This window comes from Epinephelus lanceolatus, chromosome 12 (genome assembly GCF_041903045.1).
Source record: "Epinephelus lanceolatus isolate andai-2023 chromosome 12, ASM4190304v1, whole genome shotgun sequence".
In the NCBI taxonomy this organism is placed as follows: Eukaryota; Metazoa; Chordata; class Actinopteri; order Perciformes; family Serranidae; genus Epinephelus; species Epinephelus lanceolatus.
The window spans coordinates 30,838,834-30,851,368 of NC_135745.1; the positions used below are offsets into that span (position 1 = coordinate 30,838,834).

Sequence of the window (12,535 nt, forward strand, 5' to 3'; positions counted from 1 at the left end):
GTTTCCCTGATAACACGACCGGTCCAGGAAATAACTGAAGCCTACTTCTACTTCCAGAGAGAGGCGACAACTCCCTCGAATTCTTCTGACAGCTCAGCTCCCTGGTCCAAGATGGTAACAGATTTCCATTATTTAAATATCAGAGACACAAAGCACGTGATGAGAATGGAAAGATTCCCTGTTCCGAGGTGATGACAGGAAGCGAGTGGTGTTCACTAAGACCCACTTGTACTCCCACAATGGAGTAATCAGATCAGTGCTAGTTCAGTACATGTTCCCTTAAAAAACGCAGCTACTATCACTGAAACTGAAGGGCCTCCTATGCAGCAGAGCAGACGCCTTGTGTAGATCTGAAATGTGGTGCTAACCTGCGACCGTGAAGCCAGTTCTTGTACGTTTCCAGGTCTACACACAGGGCCCAGTACTAGTTATTCAAACATGATGTTAGTATCCTTATGCTGGCCTGTAGAAGACAGTCAATAATAATGAAGACACACAAACTTACATTTTATACCCTTATTACACTTTGGATGCTTTGTACAATAGTGCTGAACTTAAGACCTGCTTTTGTCATGCTTGATCTGATATATATAAATGTGTAAATATACTGTATACTACAGTACATGTACTGTGTGTGTGTGTGTATGTGCGTGTGTGTTGTTTTTGAATGTGTGTGTTGATGTGCAAAGGTGTGTGTGGTGGAACCTGCACCACACCAACAGTGAGAGGCTCAAATATGGCTTGTGTCAGACTTGAAGCGTGCTGCCACCCATAAGAGAGCTCCTGTACATTTAGGGCCACAGAGGTCACACAGAGCTGTAGTAGGCATGATGTCTCGTTGTCCTGGCACCCGATCTGAATCACATTATTAGTCGTAACGTCGACGCGCACGGTTCTGAGACAAACAATCCCCCCCCCCCGGACACACTATGACAAACACGTTCAGATTAATTACACTGAGACAAAAACGTTAGAAACAGGTGTGCACGTGAACAGGAGGCTGATCAACCGACTGGTGATGGGTGCTACTGGAGCAAGACTTGGGAAACAACCTGTGCTGTGAGACTACAAGTTAATCAGCGTTACACAAAAGAGATTCTGGTGAAGCAAAAGATTATTCGCAGTTAAAACTGACATAATCCTCATTAGTTTGGTGGTCTCAGCTGCTGCTTTGTCTCCTCACTCCCCAAATCCCACTGAAATATCAAGCTCAAAAAAGGGTGTGTTCGCCAACCTCAACAACTGCACTTCAGACTTTAAACCATAGAGTCCACTAATTTGGAAATGTGCTCATTTGCTTTCTCGCTGACAGATGAAAAGAATGATTCCACTCATGTCTGTATGCTAAATATGAAGCGGCGGCTAGCAGCTGGTTAGCTTAGCTTAGCATAAGGACTGAAAACAAGCCTGGCTTCCATGTGCTAGCACCACTCAAGTTCACTAGGGCTGTCACAGTGAAGGAATTTCCCCTGCTGCGATTAAGGGTGGCTCAACAGTGCGATTAGCAGCCTCTACTACTTCATTTATCCTGACTTTAGTGCTTTGTAAATACGTTTTCTTAGCTGCTTTTTAAATGACAAAGAGGACGCAGCTTTAAAACAAATCAAATACTTGGTCATTGTTTGAACTCAGAACATAGAAGGGCATCGAGGCGCAATAAGGGGAGCGGTTTTTCAGCTGAGATGCTTCGGTTGCGTCTGGTTGCTATGAAAACATCCGCCGACGTAAAACTGTCGGCAGATAGAGTAGCCTACTGAATGAGACTGAAGCACATAAGGAGGAGAGTCTTTGTGAGTTCAGTATTCATTTCTCCTCCGTTGTTGTTCAGTAATGTGACTTTTGGTCTTTGTGGTAGGCTCTACAGTAATTGGACAGCTGGGTAAAAAGCGACACAGACTAGCTGCCAGTGTTTAAGAGATCAGATAAAACGCCGAATGTGCAGCGCTCAGCACAGAATACACACTTTGCGCCTCATCACGCTGCTGGCGTTTGTAGCAGAGTGTCAATACGCAGTGCTCCAATGAATCAAAGAAAAAAATGTGAACAAAACAGTTGTGGTGGTTGGCGGTACTGCAATATTGCAGCTATCGCGACAGCCCTGTGGTTTACAAATAAACATGAATCTTGTTTCTTTAACTGACAGAAAAACTATTTCTTGTGTGGGTGCAGCCACTTCCTGGAGTCTCTGCACGAGGGTGGTATAGATCTTCTCATCTAACTCTCAGCAAGAAAGCAAGAGTGTATTTCCAAAAATGTCAAACTATTCCTTTAACTCTGACTTAATCCTGCTGTTAACGAGCCAGTGCAGTCTGCCCAACCTTTAAAAGTCACACACCAGTAAATACTGAAAGGCTACAGCCGTCCATATATCTGATGTGACAATAAAATTACCAAGTAAACCTGCACTTCTCCAGCTGTTCTATAAATGCCGAAGAATTGTGCACATAAACGGAGATATTCTTCACGTGGCTCTCAAATATTTCAACCGAACTATCGCTCTTTATCACAAACGTGTAGGACTGGTTGTGAGAAAGCAATACAGAGAGATGAAAATAATTCCCTGTACGCTGCTGCTGCAATTCTGCAGACAGCTAAAGCTCCGACACGGCCAGGAAATAAAGTGGCAGCTGGCCATTCTGTGAGCTCTTTAGAGTCGGAAATGAGCGAGAGGAAACTATGAGACCCCCAGCAGCCACATGAGCTATGACAGTATTCCAGCCTGGTCCTTGTGTATCCACTGTGACTGATACCAAAGGGAAGGAGATGGACCCCCAAACCACACAGAGAGAGTAGGTTAGTGTTAGCTGGACAACAACTTGGGAAATGCCCTGGCAGTCAGATGGATGTCCATTAACAGGTAAACAGGGAGTGGTGGAGGTGTGTGTGCGTGTGTGTGTGTGTCTGTGTATGTGTGTGTGTGTGTGTATGTGTGTGCAGGGGGAAGGGGGGGCACATGCTTGACCAGTGTGTGTCCACTGAAGAGAGATCTGGTCAAGCTGTGGAGGTATTCTTCATACATACGCACGCAAAAAAAAAAAAGAAAATAATAACATCACTATTGATAAGTCTCAATAAGCCTCCTCCACTTGCAGCTGTCCAAGTCATCAGGATGTCCTTCATTTCTTTCAGCACTGCCTCACACACACTCTCTCACACACACACAAACATGCACGCATGTCCATGGAGATATGGATATACACCCGACACTTACACCCATGACTCATACATTCACTAACACTTCATACTTTAAAATTACATCTGTGTGCCTTTTTGGACGAAGCACGTTGTAGTTATGTCTTAATTTATGTCGGTGACGCATTTCAAAGCCACTGTTCATAAATTTTCTCTTGTTAAAAACCAGATTTGTGAAGTTGTTAAATCTCAGCTCGTTTCCAGCCCTCACCTCACCGCACAGATGGATACAGCTACTGATGGATTAAAAACTGTTCTCACCTTTCCAACAGGAAATCATTTGAACAAGTGTTGTGTTGAAAAGTAACCTAAAGGTGTGCTGCTTCAAAGACACACAGATGTGACGAGAAAGAAAAAAAATAAAAAAATCACACATCGTTTTAAGTTCAGTTTCTCACACGTACTTTGCAGACATGCTGACGTCACTCGCTCTCACACACACATGCATACGCACGGTCTCATTCACACAGACGCAGAGAGGCTGTTGTTTGTTTTCTCAGGCATGCTGTGCAGCCAGGTCCTGGTTGATGAAGCGCCGTAGCCTCTCCAGGTACTGACTGTAAAGCTCAATGTCGTTGTGACCGGCGCCCTCCACCCAGAGGGGCTCCACGGCCTTGGGACAGCGCTCGAACAGGGCGAGGCCGTGAGAGAAGTCGATCACCTCGTCCTCTGTACCGTGGATGATGAGCACCGGAGACGGGATCTTTGACACTTTCTCTATGCTGGAGGAGAAATGATGGAGGCTATTAATGCGCCACCCAGGCAATTTAAGAAAACAGGATGCAGGATAATTCTTTGAGCACGGATTAACAGTGACAAATAAAGGTGATTTCAGACATTACAGATACATTAAAGTAACATCACACTTTAAAGCCCTATTTACATGAGACCAGTATCAGTCGGGACCTTTGGTAATTTGAAATAATTAAGGAAGTCATCTGTGATCTTTGTAGTTTGTTAAATAAAATTTCAACCTTAAATTACAGACCATATTTGACAAAAGACAGAGTTCATGTGATAATATTAGTCCCTTGCAAACCGGCATCTCTGTGATTTGAGGTCATATTTAGGTTTTCTGTTTTCTCCACGCCTTGTTTTTGCCTTTTTCCCAGTTGAGAATTACAGAGGCTGTGTTGGCAATAATAAATGAAATTTTAACAGCATGTTGGATGCTGGACTGAAATCAGTCAGAGGAGTGAAATCTCAAAGACAATGAGACGGATAACATGGCAACGTGTGGCCAAATTGGTTCTGTTACTTTAACCCACATTTCTACGAAAGACAGAGGTTCTACAACACCGCTGGTGGTGCTGTGTAGTGTTTCTGTGTTGTGTAGAGTGGAGTTACAAATGACTGTGGGCATCATATCCAGAGGATAATGTCAGGAAATTAAAGTACAACACAGACTTCACTTATCCCATGTGTATGCGCCGCAAGAAACACAGACATGAGGGGTGCTTTTTAAATCACATGAGGTCCCAAGTAGGGAATAGACCTTCAGGGTGCTTTCAGACCTAGAGTTGTGTTGCTTTGGTCTGAATCAGGGACTCATTTTGTCAGGCAGTTGTATAATTGCCTAGAGTTGGTTTGTGTTCTCACAGCAGCATTTATAAGCGGAGCAGATAAAATGGATGCAAGAGAAAGCTGCTCTTGATTGGTCAGAATTTCCATGCGGGAAAAATCCAGGAAGTAAACAAAACGTTGAAGAAGACTACACTTGCAAGATAAATGTGACACTTTCTAATGTCACAATGGAGGGACAACTACGCAGGTTGATTTTAGCGCTGCTCATCGTGGACTATATTGCTGTCATTGTTCATTTTAGTCAAACCATACTGTTTGAAAACGAGGCTCAGCTCCAACTAGAAAACAATGTTTTGATGCATTGGATGTGCTGAATGTGCATATTAAGGCAGTACAGGAGGAGGTGCACATTAATAATCCTCCAGGACTGTAACATGCTCATGTTTAACCCAAACAATGTGTCATGTGACTGCAGTTGGTTCAGATCGAGGTCGGAACACGTTCTCACCACAAAGGAACCGCACCAGAGTTCATTTATAACCAGACCGAGACCACCTCTTCAAGAAGGTCTTGATCTGGTTCTTTTGGTGCACACCTGAGTGTGATTGCTGTGTTCACACCTGCCCAAATGAACCACACTTAGGTCTGTCTTTTGAGGTTTACAGTTTCTTCTTTGACAAAAATAGTGGATGCAATCAGTTTAACTTAATTACATAAAATCCATTCAAATACTAATCATGTCACCGACGATCACTGTTACATCACAATACCGCTGAATACACTACACTACATTACAGTGATACGCCGTGATATAGTAAATGTTTCAGAAGTATTATTGAGAAATTATTTCTGGATGAACCACCAGATGGGAAGTCATGTTTTTGGCTAATCCAGCGAATCTAATACCTGACAAATCAAGGTACCTCATTACATTTGCAGCAGAAACCCCAGGAAGAGTAGCTGTTGCCAAGGTAACAACCAGCAGGGATCCAAATAAAAACTAAACAATAAAACCTTGTAAACCCATTATTACCATAATGCAGTCCTGCACTGTGATATGCGACACTGAACACAATGGTCTCGTATAACCAGAGACTACAATGTGGCCTCACAAGGACTCCTGTCATGACACAATGTATTATCATATCACCCAACACATGGATATACAATGAACAGAAAGGACAGTGAACTGTTTGCTGTGGTCATTTGACTAGTTCAACAGAAAATGGCGACTGTTGTTAGTGGTTATGGCGACAACACACACCTCAGTGGTGCCATAAAGTGTGTCACGCTCACTGCTTTTTTTAAGTGATCAAATGTACTGACATGTTTGCACAGTGAGTACATGTGTTTACAACTGGCAGTGTTGGGGGTAACTCAATAGTTCTGCATTCAAGTAATCAGTTATTTAGTCACATTTTCAAAAAAGCAATCCGCTACTGAGTGGCTATCTATGAGACCAGTGACATACAAACAATATTGCAGTACATACCTCATAAGAACTATGTTTATGATTGTGTAAAATATACCACAAATTTCTACTGTATTTCCCCGTTTCTTTTGGTGCCATTAACCGCATGTTTGTTGAAACATGATGTAACATTTCTGCAGCTGCCTCTGAAGAACGAGCGAGAGCTACAGCTGAGAGGCAGAGAGACCACGGTGATAAACAGCATGTAAAGCCCAAATATTCTAACACTGCCCCCCCCGGCTCAGTCTTGGCAAGGTGCTGAAAACATCAATGAGTCCAGGTTGGTAGAAAAAGATTTCCGTGCACTTACATCTGTGCGGTGTCTGACTGTCAACGATGGACAGGCTGGTGAAAGTCACCAATCTCGGTCTAATCACTGGCTGTATGCGACACACCTGTGTGCAACCCTGGTGGTAGGAGCTCAACCATGAAGTGAGACACTGCATAGATGCAAGTGTGCGGAAATCTTTTTCTACCAACAGCTAACTCAGTGGATTAAGGGTTTATTTCGACCAATGCAGAGCTGGTGTTTCCTGGAACAGTGGACTTACTAACTAAACGACTGACAAGACTAACTAAGACAGTCTTGGTAAGTTTCATTTTGTCTCTGTCGAGTTTTAAGTTAAGTGTGTTTTACAATGAGTTACCTACCGTCCTGGTTTGGTAAAAGAAAGAAACTGGGATTGGTGTACAGTTGTATTTTTCTGTTTAATAATGAAAAAAGGGGGAAGAATGTTTCCTTTCCTTTTGTGACTTTATTTATTAGATACACATGAAGGTAGTGAAGTCTGCTCGAACACACCTCCCAGCTAAAACTCTCTCTAACTAGTTACGTTTCTCAGCAAGTAACGCTGCAATGTAAATCCAACAATCCTTAACTCCTCTTTAGCAGCAAGGCACACTACTCCACTGCTCAGTGAAACTGCAACTTGTCCCAAGCTGGTTTGCGTATACGGAAGTTAATACAGAAGTTAGCCTGCTGCCACGGCTGCAATGGCAACTGCACGCATAAAAATTGCTGCTGCTTTGTTGATTTGAATATGAATGTCTGTCCTACTTTCATTCTGTTTCTATGGCCCGACCTTGTTCATTTATCAGATACGTTTGTCCAAAGCAACTTACAATAAGTGCATTCAACTTTCACAGGTCACACTGCTCCCATGTTGCTTTACAAAGAACCAGTGATTATCAGAATATGAATGGAAGCAGTGTATATGATATTTTGGCTTTAGGCAACAGCAGAGAAGCTGCTTATATCACAGGAAAGAAGTTTTAACAGACATTTTCATACTACACTGTCAGCAATCGAGTTTCCTGTAAATAACTTAACTGGAGCAAACAAAGCCACTGTTCATTTCTTTCTGCAGACATCTTTAGGTTTACATGGTGTGAGTACTGACTACTGAAGAGACAGATTTTCAGCCAACCCCAGACTCACTCTCGTTTAGTGTTCCATGTCACTGTATCGTCATATCTTTGGCGCTGTGTCTCTTGGATGCCTGCTGCTTACAGTCTGGCATCTGGTCACTACCTTTTCATAAAGGTAGTGACCTCACCTGAGCGTTGTACGGGTACACGCCCATAAACGTCCTGAACACTGTAAATAAAAGGAAAATACAGGCAGAGGGCCGAGTCTCTGCAGAAAAATACACCGCCACACACTTCCAGTGGGTCATAAGTGACGATTGAGAGAGGTTCCTTCTGTGAGAGTCTGTACACTGCTTTCTCAGCGAAATCCTGCTTAGTATATTGTAAAACCATTGATAACACATAAAATACGTCTAACATACATTAAAACACTTACTTTGGGAAGGCGTCAAAGCAGTATGTCTTCTTGGTGTCGGGGAAAGCCACTCTCATGCCAGAGGTTAGAGGAGAGTGGAGGACCACAGCAGCACACTCGAACCGTGACGCCAAGTCTACTGTGGGCACCGTGCCGATGCTCTGTCCGTACAGGATGATATTCTCAGGGCTGATGCCGTACCTGAGACAACACACAGATATCAGTACAGGATATCAAAGCAGGAGTCCCTTTTATTCTGAAAGTATGGGTAGTGCAAAAGGGTTGATGTGCGGTGTATATATTTCCATATGCAGATGAAGTGCAGCACAGTGTCATACACTCCAGCACATGGGAACAGCTACCATTGTGTGTCATGTTAACAATAGACAAAGTTTGAAAGAGAACATCATAAGCAAATAGCCAACCATGTGTGACAGCAATACAGCATATTAACCAACCTGTTTAAATACTATGTGAGGCACAGAATCAGGGACTGTGTGAGTAAATTCATGTAACATTAATGCTTATTGTTTTTCAGTGGCCTCAAAGTCCCTCTGTGTTGCCCCCTGGGAGTGTTAAGTTTCTGCTGACATGAGGCTCATTAACCATGCTGGCAGCAGATAAACAGGAGGAATATTTTCCAGGATTTCAGATGCCGAGGCTTCACACAGAGCACAGTATGTGACAGCCAATCATCAGTCTGTCAGATACGGAGCCATTGTTTAGCTTTGATTTGACTGGCTAATGGTCAGAGAGAGGGTACCAGGGACAAAGTTTGTGTATAACTGAGCCAACCAAATGTTATTTTCACAAAATGTTACTGGCCCGTGATGTGAGTGGTCCTTAGTGATTTATCTACCAAAGACACTTTAACTGGCATTGGGTGCTTGTTGGCTGTTCATTTAGGGATCTTGTGTGGATGGTAGCGGACTGTTTCAGCCTGCTTACCGGGAGCGCAGGGCGTGCCAGGCAGCATCAATATCAGCATATAGGTTCTTCTCAGAGGGCTTGCCAGTGCTAACACCGTAGCCTGAGTAATCATAGGAAAAGATGTTGCAGTTGATGCGTGTGCCTAAGCCGATGTAGAAGCTGCTCATCTGGCCCAGGTCTACTGCATTGCCGTGGGAAAACAAAACTGTAAACCTGAGACACAAAGGAGGAGGAAGAAAGAAGAGGGAAGTTAAGCAGCTGGATGAGGCGAAGCAGGGGCACTGCTGAACGGGGAAACCCCAGGTTTATGGAAAAATATGGGATATAATTGTATGACGGAGAAAAATATATTTGCATGTAGTTCAAACAAAAGAAGGTCAAGCTGTCCTATTTAAAGCAAATGCAAAACACAGAGATAAGGTTATGATCTGTGTGTGCGATCAGGTTCAGTCTCAACGTGTTCGGACGGCGGTGTGTGTCTCACCTGGCATTGGGGGCGCAGCGAATGTACATGCACCCCACCCTGTTCCCTCGGCTAGATCTGGTCAGGAATACATCCGTCACATCCAGCTCTCTCTGTGAATACTGGAACTCTGCTCTCTCTGTGAGATGAAGCTTCCACCTGCCCTCACTCCCACCGCTGCCACCTCCTCCTCCTCCTCCTCCGCCGCTGCCTCCACCACCACCACCTCCTCCTCCTCCTCCTCCACCCCCACCTCCGGCACCACCTCCACCTCCTCTGTCACTTCCACTACCAGTGCCCAGCCGGGAACGCAGTCCTGGGGCTCCGAGAGAAGGCTGAGCAGCACCGGAGCTGGACCCAGAGGCAGCTCCAGCTCCAGAACCTGGATCTGGGTCAGGGAGAAGGGCGTAGGTGGGCTCTGGAGGGAGGAAAGCCAGTTTGGCTGCAATGCGGCTGGGACAAGGGGGGCAGCAGAAGAGACAGCATAGCTCTCGTATGGACAGACCGTTCATCTTCTGGTGGAAAATAAACACAGGAGACGGAGTAATTAGGTGGCAGAAAAACATAAACACAAACAGCACGCAAGAAGCAAAGCCTTTCACCTGTGATTCACAGCAGGGTTTCCTTCAGTGTTTTATAGTAGAGATGCACCACCTTGCCTGAAATCTCCACTGTTGATTTTATGAAATATAGTAGCTTCAGAGGAATGAGCAGTGACACAGCGAAGGCCAAATATTTAATTAATGAGGGTTATGTTTAAATCTTCATCAAGTTATTACACGGATTACGAGATGTGATGTGTACTCAGCTCAGCAGGTGATTGACTGATCTATCACATCCTGTGTTTTCCAAGTTAGAAAAAGCAGACACAACCAATTTCCTGGGGGAAACCCTGCACAGATATCCTGCTAGGAACGTACCTGGATTCAGAAATCCCTGGGTCTTGAAATGAACTGGCACACAACGGTGCCAAGGTCTTCTGGTCTAGTCACTGTGCCAGCAAGATCTTTATAAAGAGAAATTATAACACATTAAAATGTCTATATTTCAGGTAACAACAGACTGTGCATGGCAAGGTATTGTCACCTAGTTAGCTTTTAAAGTAGCTGTTTTTACAGATTACACATATTAAAAAGCCATAGCTATCAGTCTTGCTTTATCAAATGTAGCAATTGAAACCACATAAAATGACACAGACACTGGGTTCAGCTGTGAGGAAGATATAACTTTGCTTCACAGACAGAAAGACAGTTCGGGTTCATTGTAAGGGTTAAAGCGTCAGTTGTTATTGTCATTACACAGCTCTTGTAACCAGCTGGCGCGTATTAGGACAGAAGTTATTTGCATTTCTCCATATACTGAAGCTGCTACAACCTCACAAAGGGATTAAAGGGATTCAGATGCCCTGATGTGATCATGGACACTGGTGACTAATTAAAACACCCCCTCAACACAAACACACAGAGCGACAGGGAGCGACTGATATGCTAATGGTAGCTACATGGTTAACAACGATATTAACCTCTATCGCTAGCCAGTGATGTGGGCACATTACGGGAGCGGTGTGTTGTCAAAGCATAGCTGCGACTGAAAGGTAAATAGACGCTACCCGCCGCACAGGTTAATGTCAGCTATCAGGCAAAATATAATCACTTATCGTCAGCGGGGCTACCAGCTAGCGGTGACGGCTAGCTCGCTAGCACGCTAGCCTCAAAGCTAGCTACTTACCGATTCACAGTAGGTTGGCAGGCAGGCTGGTGTGCTCCTATATGAACACAGAAGCGGCACAAGACTCCGAAAATCCTTCTTGTGTCTTGACATGGATGGTTTTACTCAAGTGTACTGACAGTTGTCGGTGGCTAGCTAGCTGAAATTCATGGCAACCAGATTTTTTTTTTTTTACTACTGTCCGACTAAACCCGGAAGTGACGTAACGGCTTATTCCTTTTTCAAAACTTTATTACAACGTGCCTCAATATAATTTATTATCACCTATTATCGCACTTATAAATGGTTAAAAATAGAGGGGAAATCTTTACAGGGTTGTGCATAAATTATTTTCAACTACTTTAAAGCCTCACAGCATTTCAAAGTTTTGTTTCCTCAAAGGTTTATAGTGATAATACCACAGTTATAGTGGGTAAAATATGCTTTTCTGATGGCTTTGTTATATATAAATGTATTTTAATCTAATTCAATTCAATTCATTTTATTTTATTTAATTATTTTATTACTATTTTATTTTAATTTAATTTATTTTAACTGAATTTAATTTAATCTAATTAATTAAAAGAATTCTGTCATCAAACATCATAACATAACATAACATAACATAACATAACATAACACACTTCAAATATTGACAAAACCAGGAACAAAGGGAAAAAAAATAAAATACAAAAAAGGACAGATTAAACCCAATGCGGCAAACTGGAAGTTAAAAATAATTATATTAATCAAAAAGAAAAAATAACTATACAGACAAGGTGCTTGTGTTTTCCATTCACTATAGTCTCAATATTTAAAACCCTATCCAGGCCCAGAAGTAGGACAAGTATTCAGATCATTTATTTAAGTACCAGTCCATAAAAATTGTCAATTAAAAGTAAAGGTCCTGCATTTAATATTCTACTTCATTACAAGTACAAAGGTTAAAAAAAATAAAGATCCCCATTATTCAGTAGAATTTCCTTTTTCAATGTTATATTATAAAAGGGTTATATTAGGAGATGAATACTACTGATGTGTTTACATATAAAAATCATTTAATGTTATAGCTGGTCCGGTGAGGGACAGTTTGGGCTCTTTTATATGCTGCTGGGCAGTTTCTGTTATAGCAGTCTATAATAATGCATCATATTATAGAACTGTTGGCAATTTTAATGCAGAAATCTCATTTTTATTTGGCTATAACTGTGAAATAAATGTAGTGGAAAAATGAGTACAATATTTCACTCTGAAATGTAGTGGTGGAGGAGTAGATGTATAAAGCAATTAGCATGAAAAGGGGAAATAAATACTATTACTGAAGTATAAGTGTGCCTACTGTGCTTGAAAAGTGTGCGTCATTTTTCACTACAGTCCAGAATATAGTTGATAATTCTTCTAAAAAGTGCTTGTGTATTTTAAAAGCTTATCTTTGTAGCTTATTAGCCACACACAATTAATGGCC

At 42.6% G+C, this 12,535-nt stretch overlaps 1 protein-coding gene across 1 annotated transcript; it reads right to left on the bottom strand.

Moving 5' to 3' along the window:
- Positions 1-2,360: 2,360 nt before the first annotated feature.
- Positions 2,361-11,270, bottom strand: LOC117272218 (alpha/beta hydrolase domain-containing protein 17A-like). The gene is made up of 6 exons (XM_033651022.2): positions 11,092-11,270; positions 10,284-10,369; positions 9,385-9,878; positions 8,919-9,113; positions 7,992-8,171; positions 2,361-3,914 (listed from the first exon to the last, which is right to left on the bottom strand). Exons 3-6 carry the CDS (start codon positions 9,873-9,875, stop codon positions 3,689-3,691), a joined length of 1,092 nt encoding a protein of 363 aa, XP_033506913.2. The 5' UTR covers positions 9,876-9,878; positions 10,284-10,369; positions 11,092-11,270; the 3' UTR covers positions 2,361-3,688.
- Between the last annotated feature and the right edge of the window lie 1,265 nt (positions 11,271-12,535).

Coding starts and splice junctions, on each gene's coding strand:
- LOC117272218 (XM_033651022.2), bottom strand. CDS start 9,875: ATGAACGGTCTGTCCATACGAGAGCTATGCTGTCTCTTCTGCTGCCCC. Junction 9,114..9,384: donor CGCTGCGCCCCCAATGCCAG/GTGAGACACACA, acceptor TTTGTGTCTCAG/GTTTACAGTTTTGTTTTCCC. Junction 3,915..7,991: donor TGCTTTGACGCCTTCCCAAA/GTAAGTGTTTTA, acceptor TTTCTCCTCCAG/CATAGAGAAAGTGTCAAAGA.